Source organism: Sebastes umbrosus, chromosome 14 (genome assembly GCF_015220745.1).
Source record: "Sebastes umbrosus isolate fSebUmb1 chromosome 14, fSebUmb1.pri, whole genome shotgun sequence".
Classification (NCBI taxonomy): Eukaryota; Metazoa; Chordata; class Actinopteri; order Perciformes; family Sebastidae; genus Sebastes; species Sebastes umbrosus.
In genome coordinates, this window is record NC_051282.1 from 22,685,333 (window position 1) to 22,699,139 (window position 13,807).

The 13,807-nt window shown below is 42.7% G+C and overlaps 2 protein-coding genes across 2 annotated transcripts; one reads left to right on the forward strand and one right to left on the reverse strand.

The window, feature by feature from the left end:
* On the reverse strand, positions 1 to 8,613 carry hrob (homologous recombination factor with OB-fold). Its single transcript, XM_037792367.1, has 10 exons — positions 8,373 to 8,613; positions 8,146 to 8,196; positions 6,271 to 7,248; positions 5,923 to 6,006; positions 5,189 to 5,323; positions 3,829 to 3,937; positions 2,444 to 2,529; positions 2,203 to 2,325; positions 1,875 to 2,079; positions 1 to 558 (listed from the first exon to the last, which is right to left on the reverse strand). Exons 1-10 carry the CDS (start codon positions 8,382 to 8,384, stop codon positions 503 to 505), a joined length of 1,839 nt encoding a protein of 612 aa, XP_037648295.1. The 5' UTR covers positions 8,385 to 8,613; the 3' UTR covers positions 1 to 502.
* Positions 8,614 to 9,070: 457 nt separating this feature from the next.
* On the forward strand, positions 9,071 to 12,687 carry asb16 (ankyrin repeat and SOCS box containing 16). Its single transcript, XM_037792368.1, has 7 exons — positions 9,071 to 9,353; positions 9,518 to 9,862; positions 9,935 to 10,202; positions 10,573 to 10,981; positions 11,953 to 12,036; positions 12,147 to 12,257; positions 12,344 to 12,687. The coding sequence occupies exons 2-7, from the start codon at positions 9,523 to 9,525 to the stop codon at positions 12,527 to 12,529; spliced, it is 1,398 nt and encodes a 465-aa protein (XP_037648296.1). The 5' UTR covers positions 9,071 to 9,353; positions 9,518 to 9,522; the 3' UTR covers positions 12,530 to 12,687.
* Positions 12,688 to 13,807: the final 1,120 nt, after the last annotated feature.

The window sequence follows — 13,807 nt, forward strand, 5'->3', positions numbered from 1 at the left end:
TTTTGCCTGATTAGCAAATCAATGCCGTGTGTAGATTAGTTGTTTATTTCAAGGTCACTGAAGTAGAGTGCAACAATGGCTAACAATGAAAGGGAGGAGGCTGCATCCCTAACACACAAACAATCTCAGACTAATTATATTCTTTAGGAGAATTTAAGAAGCTGAAATCAAACAGAGCTGATTTTTCGGAGCTTTTTGTAATTAATTAATGAGCATGTGTTGGCTTCGAGAGACTGCCTCTTATAACACATCAGTCATCAGTGATGCATAGAAATGACACAGTAACAACTAATTAAGTCAAGACGATTCTCTGTGCTATTTATGAACTGGATATCGAACACAGTCGAGGAAAGGAAAACAAGTCTTTACAACATATACACATTTTCACAAGTTCTTCAGTAGTTGGATAATTATCATTTTAAAGAGAAAACAAAAGGATAACATCTTTACTGTGGTGCAGTCAGTGGAGACAGTCTGTACAGAGGGGTTGGCTGATGTAATGTCAGAGGCTGTAAGTGTCCTCAGGTAACTCTCCCAGGAGTTCATCCAGGTCATCATCTGCACAGCACACAGACAAAGACATAGATAAGAAAAAGAACATGATGAAATTATGTGTAATTTTACATCAAATCCAATTCAACTGGTGGGGAACTGAGAAACCATTACCTGCCGGGAATTAGTGTTAAAAAGGAACGTTTTCATGTAAATATGTAACAAACAGTTTTTAAAAGCCTGTTTTGGGGCATTTAGACAGTAGAGGATATCAAATGAGGGGAGCGGTTTGAGCCTTAACCAGTTAGCTGTTCGTTGTCAGGCTGAAACCAATGATTATTTTCATTCATCGATTAATCTGTTGATTATTTTCATTCATCGATTAATCGAAGAGTTGTTTGGTCTATAATAGGTCAAAAAATGTAAAAAAAATTACTATCAGTGTTTCCCAAAGCGACGTCCTCAAATGTCTTGTTTTGTCCACAACTCAAAGATATTCAGTTTACTACCATAGAGGAGTAAAGAAACCAGAAAATATTCACATTTAAGAAGCTGGAATCAGAGAATTAATCAAACCGATTAATCGATTAACAAAATAGTTGGCGGTTAATTTAATAGTTGACAACTGTTGACCACAACTGTGTTTGTGGACCCTAGGTAGAAGAGCTGCTACAATGCTTTAGTTAATGGGGATCAAACCCGACAAACAAAAATCATGTTTTGGCAGGTGATTTTTTTTTATTAAATGTTTCTATGTACTCTAAAAACAAACATATATTGTTTGTTAGCCAGTTATGCAAGTTAACTCAACAAAGATTGGGATTTTGATGTAAAAATACTCCGATACTGAGTCTTTTGACATGTGTTTGGCATATAACAAGAGATAAATGAACAATTAACACAGGGTCACAGGATTAAAACTGGGAAAATGTATTTTTCATCTCACTGGGTCTTTAAGGCCCCTGGAGCCGTCTCAACCGCTGAACTTGGCTCGCCTCCATGTTTCATGTGATTAATAGATGAATAGTTATGAGTTGGCTTCTGATCAGACTAATCATGTAAAATACAAATTCAGACTCTGCTGCCTTTTATTGTGAACCATCATGTGCATCTATTTTTTGTATGTTTTACTGACTGAGTAATAAAAAGAGAAAAGCAGAAAATGAAAACATTGGTTAGCTGCAGCTTTAGTGCAGAACAATGCAATCAGCTGCCTCTTTGTTTTGCTACAGTCAGACTGGGTTTTGGGTCAGCGAGTCAAATGTTAATATCACAAAGCGTTACCAGACGGTGTTGCTGCTGACGCTCGGCAACCGTCGGGATGTGACTAGAATTAATCTCCCGCTCTCATCACAAGTGTTATTACATATTAGAGGCCCCACCTGCATCCCAGCCTGAGTCCTGCGGCGCTGGCTTCCCAGGAGGCTCTTGGGGGCCTCTGCTGGAGCCGGCTCTAGTGTCTCTTGGGGCTTTAGGGTCTTCGCCTCTTTCTTGTCCCTCATCATTGTCCTCGTCAAACACCAGCTGCATCTGAGACACGGGCTCCCGGTGGACGGCGGCGGGAGGACCAGAGGGTGACATCGGCTCCTGGATAGAGAGAGAAATGCTCTGAGGGGACAGCTGACAGCTTGACGGATTATTCTGGATGACAGATTTCATATTTGTTGGACTGTGCTATTCTTGTCTTCAGCTGACGGTCGTGGTGCTCACCAGGACGAGCGGGGGGAGCTGAGTGGAGGACAGACTGACTCCATCCGGGGCGTAGATCCTCAGCAGGTTGTTGGGTGTCACGTTCAGGTAATGGTTACGATGGGAGGGGGAAAACACGCCCACCTGTCCACAGAGAGAGAGAGAGAGAGAGAGACATAAATAGATTTGTAATGTTAAGCTAAAATACTAAACTGCAGTTACCGTCATTAAAGTTTAAAGAAATGGAAGCGGTCAGTCTCACTTGTTTGAGCAGGAGTACAGCTCCGACCTTCAGCTCCTCCACGCGGTCCTCTAGGAGACGCCGATGAACTGTTCCCTGAATCTCCCCTTCAGTCAGAAATATATTATGAACAATGAGAGAAATGAACAGAGTCAAGGAATGCTTGCAGGTCCAAGATGTCCTTATGCACTCCCCTCTTACTGGACAGCTCTCTTAATACAGGTTAAGGGGGGAGAAACATAAAATAGCATTAAAATAAACTCTGTTTTCCCGTAATGATTTATTGGAAGTAACATCAGGTGTACAGATTCAGTGTTTGGTTTGTCCGTTCTGGGCTACTGTAGAAAAATAGCGGAGCAACATGGCGGACTCTGCGAAGAGGGTCGTGTCTAGAAGGGAACCAGTAAATTGGGGAAACTCTTGCGAGATGGTCAAGTTAGACATTGACCTTGAATGGTCAAGGTTAGGATAGGTCGTCAGGCAGCGAGTCTGGCAAGAGTTTTTGCAACTTTTTGCAGATCATCAGATTTCACAATTTGCGGGTTACCTTCTAGACACAACCCATGAAGAGGATTCTCTCCCTATGTAGATATGAAGGGCTCATTTTAAGATAACGAAAACAACGATTCTTAGTTTCAGGTGATTATACACTAATGAAAATATAGTTATGAATATTACATTCCATTTTTGCCAATACATCCCCTGAAATGTTACACTGTACCTTTAAGAAGCAGGGAGCAGAAAATGTTGTCCTATTTATGCTTGATAAATGATTCATTTGGTGATTAATTTTCCGGCCGATCGATTCGTCGGCTAATCTTGTCAACACTAGTACATATAGAGGTTGAGATAACTCCCTGCTGGAGACGAACCTTTCAGCAGGTGGGAGGCACATTACTGACAAAACGCTCCCTTGTGGTGTCACGAAGCACTTTAAACCCACCCACTGCTGATGCCAATCTACTACAATTGAATCACTAATAAGCACTTAAGTCCTGTGTTGAGTACAACATCCACTCCTGAGTGTTAATAATCAGCACACCTCGTGGGGCTGCTCTCTGGGGGCCATGGCAACCGGCTCAGCTTAAGAGGAGGATAAAGGGTGAAGGAAAAAGAGGCAAGAAAGAGGCTTCCTGCTGTAGGAGCAGAACTGATGAGTGTGTACTGTTTATACACGTGTGTGTGTGTGTGTGTGTGTGTGTGTGTGTGTTTAATCAAGCATGTTACTGCGTCTGTTTTCGCCCCATGTGGAGCTCAATCAGCCAACCAACTCTCTCTCTCTCTCTCTTTTATTCACCATCACTTAAACACACTATTTCAGTTACTTCTGGTGCACAAGTTTGTGTTTGTTTAATCATTTAGTGTGTGTGTGTGTGTGTGTATGTGTGTGTGTGTGAGTCAACTACCTGTTGGGTCTTTAAACACAGCCTTGGCATCGGCGTGTGTGTGGATGATGCTCTTCAGGAGCACGGCCATGTTGGGCACTTTGTTCTTCGCCAGCTGTTTCAGTGCAGCCTGCATCGACGAGGGAAAACAAAACAACACGTCAGCTGGTGAATCAAATAACACAGTATGGTATAATTAACTTTTTTTTTTTAATGGAACTCAGGTGAGCTTGCATCGATTTCCACCCATATTACTGTAGCGTGTAAAACACTTTTAGGGCTGTAATGGTTGATTGATCGATTAATTAAGTGTCAGAAAATTAATTGGCAACCAGTTTGAAAATCAATTAATCTTTTCAGTCATTTTTCAAGAAAAAATGTCAAACATTTGGAGCTTTTCTTTGACATATATGATAGTAAACTGAATACTTTGAGATTTTGGTCATAAAACACAAACTTCTTCGTGATTGTATAATATTATAGATTGCTCTTGGCTCTGCTGACAGTAGACTTGTCCATGTTTGTGATTGGTCAGATGCTACAAACACCGCCCCTTTCATGTGAACGCGCTCATAGCCAGATTGAGAAACCTTGGGTTGACTTACCGAGTTGATAGCCACCGTCGTAGGACCGTTTAGCGTGAGTGTGTTTGTTAGGGTTAGTTAAACTAGATAACGAGAAGATACCCTGGTTGTGTTGAACTCACTTCGTAACACAGGCCTCTGTTCTCACCATCGGCACAACATCCCCAGGTTTGTCAATAAATAAACAGCAGTGAGCGTTATTTACTGCTGGGATCATCCTCTCTTTCCGCTGCATTAGATGGAACATGTTACTGTTCAGTCTTCAACAGAAGAGGGGAGGGCTGTGTGTTAATTTGTTTATTCATGCAAACAGGGATTTTGGGAAGCCGAGGTTCATGTAAACAGCTTAACCTGAATGAGCTCAGCCCGCGTCCTGCCAGTGACTCGTGTAAATGGAGCCTTGTGTCAACAGCCACGCCAGAAACAACATGTGTAAGTGCTCGCAACGCCAGCGAGTTATTCTACAGAGGTCGGCACGCGGGGAGAGCGGAGTAACAGCAGAGTCTCCATTAGAGTGATTGATGAGTGATCGCACTGTTTATAATTACAAAACAGCTCTGCTACAGCTCCTCCATTTGTCCTGATTATGCCAATAGACCTCCAGCAGCGACGCGCGGTCTGTTATGATGGAGGATAAATCATAAAACAACGGCTTGACCTAAATAAACATGCACTTATCACGAAAGACTTGAACTGGACTGAAATGAAAATGGATGTAGTTTTATTTTAGTACATCTTCTTCATTGTGGTTTAAGTTTGTAAGTGAACAAGAAAAGATGAGTATTGGTAATAATCACCTTCCGGATCACCATGACTACGCTGTAGGAGTGCAGGAAGCACGAGGGGTTCCTCTCATCCAACCCCATCTCTGCCTTCATCGCTGCCCAGGCACCGCCGCTGAACTCGTCTTCTTCGGTCTGAGAGCTGGAGCCCTTTAAAACGAGTCAAACACATTCTGTAACTATTTTGATAATAATAATTCATCCATCTGTCCATTATCTGTAACTGCTTATCCTGTTGAGGGTCGTGGGGGGGCTGGAGCCGATCCCAGCTGACACTGAGCAAAGGCCAGGTACACCCTGGACAGGTCACCAGACTATCACAGGGCTGACACATAGAGACAGACAACCATTCACGCTCACATTCACACCTACGGGAAATTTAGAGTCAACAATTTCCCTAACCTGCATGTTTTTGGACTTTGGGAGGAAGCCGGAGAACCCGGAAAATAATCGATTCATCATTTTTTTTTAAGTAAAAATGGCAATAATTCAGTGTTTCCAGCTTCTCCAGTGTGGATATTTGCTGGTTTTCTTTGTCTTCCATGATATTAAACTGAGCATTTGGGTTTTGGACTGTTGATCGGACAAAATAAGACATTTGAATATGTCAATACGAAATTTGGGAAAGACATTTTATAGACCAAAAATGTATCGACTGATTGAGGAAATCATAAGATGATAAAAATCCACATCAAATCAAAACAAGCTTTCATGTTTTTTGTGCATATCTCTGTCTGTGCTTTTATTACCTGGCTTGGCGATCGGGCCACAGCACCGTGAGCAGGAGTCTGAGGGACAGAAACCACGATGTCGTCCAGGTTCTGACCCTGCATCTGAGAGAGAAGAATTCAATTATGACACAGCACCGTGGTGGAAAAACAAACACATAAGCGATACATTTCCTTGACAGTCATTTCATTAGAACAGAGGTGACAAATCCACAGAGCTGCAGTGTAATTTCTGACCATGAGGGTGAGATTACATGTGACTTCACTGCCCCGGTGCTTCAAAAGAAGTCAACACACTGCAACCAGGCAGATACGAACAGGAACTTCAGATGGCAGAGGGGGGGTGCACCGGCGCTGGATGAGACTAACCTGCTGTGGCAGGAATCCAGCGGGGCCGGGGAAGCGTCGGGTCCTGGGCCGGTGAAGCTCAGAGCGAGGCCTCTTCTGAGGAAGCTTATTAGAGGCTGATACCAGCTGGACCAGGTGGTTGGTGAGGACCGGTGTGTGAAGTGGATGAGGGCTCAGTGTGGAGGGGGAGGAAGAGGGCGCTGGGGAGACTGTCTCAAAGAGGCCGCGGGGGCCCTGAGGGGAGGGTCCGGGAGTTGCCCACGGTCTCTGAGGCCTGTTTAGTGTCCTGGAAATGGGGCTAGGGGCAGGAGAAGACGTAGTAAGACCAGGGAAAACACCAGGACTCTGTGGAGGGGCTGACAGGAAAGAAGGGCGAGGATTTGGAGATCGCAGAAGAGGAGCGGAGGAGGTCCGAGGAGGCACGTTAAGACCAAACGAGCCAGAAGCCTGGCGCGGAGTGCTGAAGTCTCTCAGGGTCCGATTAGGTTGTGTCTGAATCCCCCCACAGGTCGGGGGTCGCAGTGCTTTGGCTGAAGATGCAGGATCGACCGCGGGAGCAGGTGGGGTTGGAGCAGGAGGCTGCCCCATCTGGCGGTCACACTCCTCCAGGTCTGCCAGATCAACATCCCAGTCATCAAAATCATCCTGAGCCACGCAGGGCTTCTCTGGACTCTGTTTCGATGCCAAATTAGGCTGAGAGGTATTTAGTGTGGGAGGACGGGGCTGAGCGAAGGAGGAGGAGGAGGAGGAGGAAGTGGAAGTGCAGGGCTGCCTCAAACCCAGAGCAACAGTTTGTCCAGCAGCAGTGTGCGTGCTGCTGCTTGATGCTGTGCCATTACACAGGGCAGCTGATCTCTCTCCAGCTCGCTTCTGAAGGCAGTTTTTCTCCGGCTCTCTGTGAGAAACAGAGGAAGCCCGCAGTGTGCAGGATGACACGACAGCTGCCACATCGGCTGGTCCAGACGCTGAGTGGACAGCCCAGTCTGTCCCGAGCAGTTCCTGGGAAACACACACACACATATATTACATACGACGTTATAATGTGCCCTTAAGGAGAACAAATCGTCTTTTATCCCTTCTGCTGTTAAAGCACTGAACACAGACCATACCCATTTTAAATGACTGTTATTTAGAGGGACTTTAAGATATGTTGTTTCTTATTTTTTGGCTTTTATTGCCATAATCCTATGTATTTATATGGTTCTTATTGTTACGTGTCCCTCCAACTGCCCCATGCCTTTAATATGTTTCCTTTGACTTAACTAATTACTGGTTGTCTGTTGTATGTATGTATGTATGTATGTATGTATGGATGTATGGATGTATGTATGTATGTATGGATGTATGGACTGAAAATACTGAAAAATAAATCTGAGTAATATTAATACACTGAATGTAAATACATTTATCTGTGCAATATATCCTTGATGCAATATATACCTCAAGTGCAACTTTGTTTACATTTTATTTATTACATCTACCCTACCTATTTTACAAATGCATTACCTGTTTACATTACATCTTTATATATATATTATACTTCTAGTGTAACACTTCTGTTTATATTTATTTATTACATCTACTTTACCTGTTTTATTTACTTGATAACTGTGTGTGTTTTACCTGTTAAATGTTTTATCTGCCTCGTCTTGTCATGTATTTGTTTTTAAAGCACTGACCAGAAGTGGTAACTGTGAATCTCATGTATTTAATACAATGACAATAAAGCTTTCTATTCTATTCTTGGAATGCTACAAATGAATTGCCCCTATGGGGATGAATAAAGTTATCTGAACTGAACATAAACAGTGTGAAAGAGGTGATCATGATGTTACAGATTGTGCAGCAGCCCAAATTGACAGTTAAATGAAATCAGGTGTGTCTGCTGGGAATCACCTCATCATCAAAGTCATCACCAATGCTGAACAGGCCACTTAGTTTACAGGTCTGAAACAGAGAGAACAACAGATGTCTTCACAGCATGTACAGCTATAAACTATTTAAACACGTGGGGATGATAATAACAAACAAAAGAAAGTGTCATAAACTAGTGTTGTTAGCATCTGTTAGCTTAGTTAGCTCTGACTGTTGTTAGTTTGTTGCTGTTAGTTTGGTTCACTCACCATCGCAGTCATGAGATATCAAGATGAAAGAAGCCGTATCGACTCCAAAAACTTACTGAAACCTTTAGAGCCATTCAGTAACTGTGTATAAACATGATGTGTTTTGTTCTCATACCTTTAATTTAACCATAAAACTGATCTACCGAGCTACAGGAGAACTTTAGGTGGGCTGATCTGCTGCTAGGTAATACGCGCCGCCACGTTCAAACACGACGTAATGACGTAGGATGTGTTTTTACAAAGAGTATTGAAACAGAGCGAGAGGATTCACATCCCTACTCTTCGTTTTTGTTTGATTTTAGCTAAGCTGCACCGATTTTACTGCATTTTTCCTTTATTTTTTATGTTGAATTAAAACTATTTTTACTCATAGGAGAGGCTAGATATTACGAATATATGCTAAAACTCTGATGTTTTATCAAGTTCGGGTTTTCCACACTTACAATATCAAAAACGCTAATGAAAAAGTTGCAAACATTTTAATAGTCTACAACACATTTTGAAAGTTGTGATCTTCAATAGACACTTTCAACAGAATAACGATGCTAAGCAACAGCTTGGATCCATGTTTACTTCCTGTCAGCTGATGCCATTCACTGCAACAGGATATAAACTGGGGACACATTTGGAATGTTTACAAACTGTGTGAAATGGTGACAAGTGGTGACACAACCTCTCTATCTTGACATTTGTTGGCTCTTTGGTTGAAGTGACTGTTTTTAAATACCAGATCAATACTGCTATCTGGTGGCCATCTGGGGTAATACAAGTATCAGCTTGCATTCTGATCTATTAATAATTACTGCTGAAGTTGTGTTTGAGCAACAAGCATGTGACTGTGTCCATAAAGGAAGGACATTTTAACACACACGTTAACACTAACGTTTGACATAAAAGGAAAGCGAGACTGATTTAAATTATGAAAGTTTTTCCTTGACCTCTGCTTGGACTCTCTGTGAATCACACCAGTTCCAGTGAAGGGTGAGTAGAAGCTGTGGGCTGACATTTTCTCTGAGCAGTAACAGCCCAGTGCTTCAGAGGCTGTTGCTTTAGAGAGTTTAATATGTGGACTTACAGGAAAATCTACTTTCTAACTCGCCTTATTTGCACAGCTTGTTAACTGTCTGGTGTGCTCACTTTAAAAGGTGCCATGTCAAAGGACACATTTCCGTTCACATCTACCTCACTGCGCTCTCTGAGACTGGAGCAGGAGCTTCAGGAGTGGGAGGATGCTCGGCGAACGTTGGCTCACAGGAGAGCCATGACCAGGGCCCCGCTGCCCCGGGCCCCCAGACCTCCTCCCAGGCAGCAGCAGCGGCTCCAGGAGGTCCGGGCCCCTCCAACACAGATCCGTTGCAGAGACACGGCCGTCCACAACACCTTCATGTGCGGGGACATGAGAGGAGTGTATGCGGTGCTGAAGGACCCCGCGATGGTCAATGCCCTGATGGAGACGGTGCATGAGGAGATGGTGTGGGCTCCAGAGATGGGTACGAGCTCAACATCTTTCTCATAATCTCACTTGACACGCACACTTGACAGCCTCTCTGTGTCTCTGTCAGGCATGTGGACGCTGAGCTCCAAGGTGAAGCAGACTTCAGCATTACGCCTGGCCGCCGGCAGAGGACACTCAGGATGTGTGGAGGAGCTGCTGTTTCGTGGGGCCGAGGTGAACGCCGACCCCGGAGGACACACGGCCCTCCATGATGCCTGTATGGGGGGTAACGCTGTCTGTGTCCAGCTGCTGCTTTCTCACGGAGCAGATCCTGACCTGCTGGCTGCAGACGGCAGCGCTCCTCTTCACCTCTGCACCTCCGCCCAGTCATTCCAGTGAGTGGTGGAGGAGCAACTAACCATTTGTACTATATATATTAATATCAATAATCTCTATTAGGCCCAGTTGCAGCACTGGGTTAACTGAAGTTTCATGTTAATCTTCTCTTACTGTGCAAAAATATTCATCTTTAAACGTAATTTCTTCCTACCGTAATAATAAAAGTCTAATTTAAAAACCTAATTTTCTCATAATAAGACAAATGGCTCACCGAGAATGTAAGAAAATTAAATTTTTCTTTGAGACTTTGAGAATTTTCCTGAACCAAAAGATCTTGCATCTTCTTTCTTTCAAGAAAACTTTAACTAATGTTAGAGAGGAAGTATAAATTGCGATGTAGATGCAGATGTGAGCCTTTCGTTCCAGGTGTGCTGAGTTGCTGATAGACGGAGGAGCAGAGGTCAGCATCAGGATGAGGGAGTCGAGGGTCACAGCTCTGCATGTGGCCGCCCGGCGAGGCCTGGAGGAGCACGTGGAGCTCTTCCTCAGCCACGGAGCGGACGTGTTAGCCACGAATCAAGAGGGGGAGACGCCTCTGAACGCTGCCTGCTCCGCCGCCGAGAGGCCCTCTGAGGCCGGCCGCTATCTACGTGTGATTCAAAAGCTGCTGGGTGCCGGAGCTGACCCCAGAACTGCAGGCAGGAAGCAGCACACCCCTCTGCACAACGCCTGTGCAAACTGCAGCCACCAGATTGTGAACGTCCTCCTGCAGCACGGAGCCAAGGCAGATGTTGCCAACTGTGCCGGATACACACCACTTGACTGTCTGCTGCAGGTAGCTCATGAGGGCCGGGTGGACGTCAGGGTTCGGTAGAGTTCTGTGAAACAGCAAAGATGTGAAGTTTAGAATCTGATTGATCAGTCGATTATTATATGGGCGTTATCAGTGGTTATAAGCCTCATAGATGTGGGTCAGAAGGGGCCTGCTACACCTACTAGTAGGTTTTATCATCACCGAAAGAAGGAATAAGGTGCCGTTTACATGTTGCATCTAAAACTGCGTTGAAAACGCCAGCCGGGTCGCTTTCATCCTTTTATCCGAGGTGCTTCGGAGGTTGCACTACTACTGTTACTAAGCAACCAAAACTGGCGTGCTGCGATGACGATGATGAAGTTATGGTAATTTCGCAGTAAAAGCCTCACTGACTAAACTAAACTCAGTCAGAACAAAGATAAATTTGATTTCCAGCACCGTCAATCCCTCACATTAACTTTACGGCTCGATTTCTTTGTGTCAGTTCTTAGACGGAGAGGGTGAAGCCAGTAACTTCTCCTCCATATATTTACCGTAGATTGATATTTACAGAAGAAAGAAAAGATATCTACCAACTGTCATTGGTTGTTCCTCGTCACATGACATGACATGCGGTGCGCGCTGCAGCGTTCCAAAAGTTGAATTACTTTATTTTATATTGATAACAATGGATTTGAGCGCGCAAAAACGTGGCATGTGAACGGCCCCTTAAAGAAGACAACAGCGACATCTAGTGGTTTTGTTACCTAAAACTAAAGAAGCTGTTTTGTGTTCAAAATGTAACATTTCATTCAGTTTTACAACGTTGCTTTCAAGTTTCATTTTCACAATGTAGTAGGTGTAGCAGGCCCCTACTGACCCACATCTATGAGGCTTACAACGAATGATAACGCACACTTGAGCTGATAACAGTCAAATCGGGTGGATTGATCAAGTAGAGATATTATTTTTTATGTAAACTGAGATTAACACTCTTCTGTTTGTTCGTTAAGGTGGTTGAAGATTACCTGGGCCAGCAACCGGAAGCAATAGCACGGTCGCTTCTGAACCACGGAGCTCAGCCTGTTTCACCAAAGGTTAACAACAACCAAATCTATCCTCTTTTAATGTAGTTTGACTCAACAGTGTTTTGAAGAAGTTGTATACTATGAATAGCCTATTTTTTTCTCTCTCTCTCTCTCTCCAGACGTTGAAGCAGTGCGTCCTCTCTCCGGCCACTCTGGAGGTGATGCTGAACTCGTACACCTCCATCCCTCCCTGTGAGTGGATGGACTCTCTGTCTACTGAGATAGACGAGGTGAGCCTTGTTTTAAATCACCTCTTCTCTCCTTGTTTACCATCCACTGCTCTATAGTGTTTATCTTCTGTCCCTTCCTGCCTCAGGAGCACCGACCTTTCTTTGACTTGGTGCGTCAGCGGAGCGGCCAGCCTCGTTCTCTGCAGCATCTCTGTCGATGTGCTCTACGCCTGCTCCTCAGAGGCCGGTGTTTCCCAGCAGTCAGTGACCTGGACATTCCCAGCACTGTGAGGGATTACCTGCTGCTGAGTAACGATGGGACGCTCCACTGACTTTATGTTGTATATATACACATTTTTAACTCTTTGGAAACAAGATTTATTTTAGATTACAGCTACTTTTTTTTAAACTAACACTTGTTTTTGTCAACTTGAAATACTTTCAGATGGAGTTTCTGTAAGAAAATACAAATAAATACAACTTTACCTCCTGTTGGATTATTATTTACTTTAAACAGATTTATATTGTATTGGTCAGTTGGTTGGTATTATTGTTTTAACACTAATTTCAGCAACAGGGTGCTAGCATAAAAAATTCTGACATTACTGTTGCATGAAAGTGCAATCAAAAATAGGCTTCTTTGAATTACACAATATACAAAAAATGGAATACCATATGAGAAATATTCAGTAATACTCAAAACAGTGGTAGTAATATTCGTGTTGTAATATGCTTTTGTTATTTTTGCATTTTCCATAAAACTGGCCAGAATATAAATTGATATATATGCTACTTTGTACTTCTACTTCACTCCAATTTAAAGGGAAATATTGTACTTTTTGGTTACTTGTTACGTACCAGATTAATATTTTAATTATTTATTTATTTATTTATTTATTCATTTATTTATTATATTCTGTATAGTTCAGGGGTCTGCAACCTGCGGCTCTGGAGCCACATGAGGCTCTTTAGCTCCTCTCCAGTGGCTCCCTGTGGATACAAATGGAAATGAATAACTGTTTATTTGTTTACATTTTCATTTTTATTTATCATAGTTGTAGGTCTATGGTACGACGGAGTATTAGGGCCACATTGAGGAAAAAAAAAAATCTGAGATTTTGAGAATAAAGTCATAATATACCAAGAATAAAGTCATAGGTTTACGAGAAAAAAGTCGTAGTATTATGAGAATAAAGGCATAATAATATAAAGTAGTAATTTTACGTGTTATTTTCTTTTTTTCTCGTAAAGTTATGACTTTATTCTAGTAATATTATGACTTTATTCTCGTAATATTACGACTTTTTTTCTCGTAAAGTTATGACTTTACTCTCGGAATATTACAACTTTTTTCTCGTAACATTACAACTTTTTCTCGTAAAGTTATTACTTTATTCTCTTAATATTACAACTTTTTTTCTCGTAAAGTTATGACTTTATTCTCGTAGTATTATGATATTTTTTCTCGTATAGATATGACTTTATTTTTGTAAAGTTATGACTTATTCTCGTAATATTACGACTTTTTTCTCGCAATATTATGATTTTATTCTGTAAATCTCAGATGTTTTTTCCCTCAATGTGGCCCTAATACTCCATAGTGCATTTGC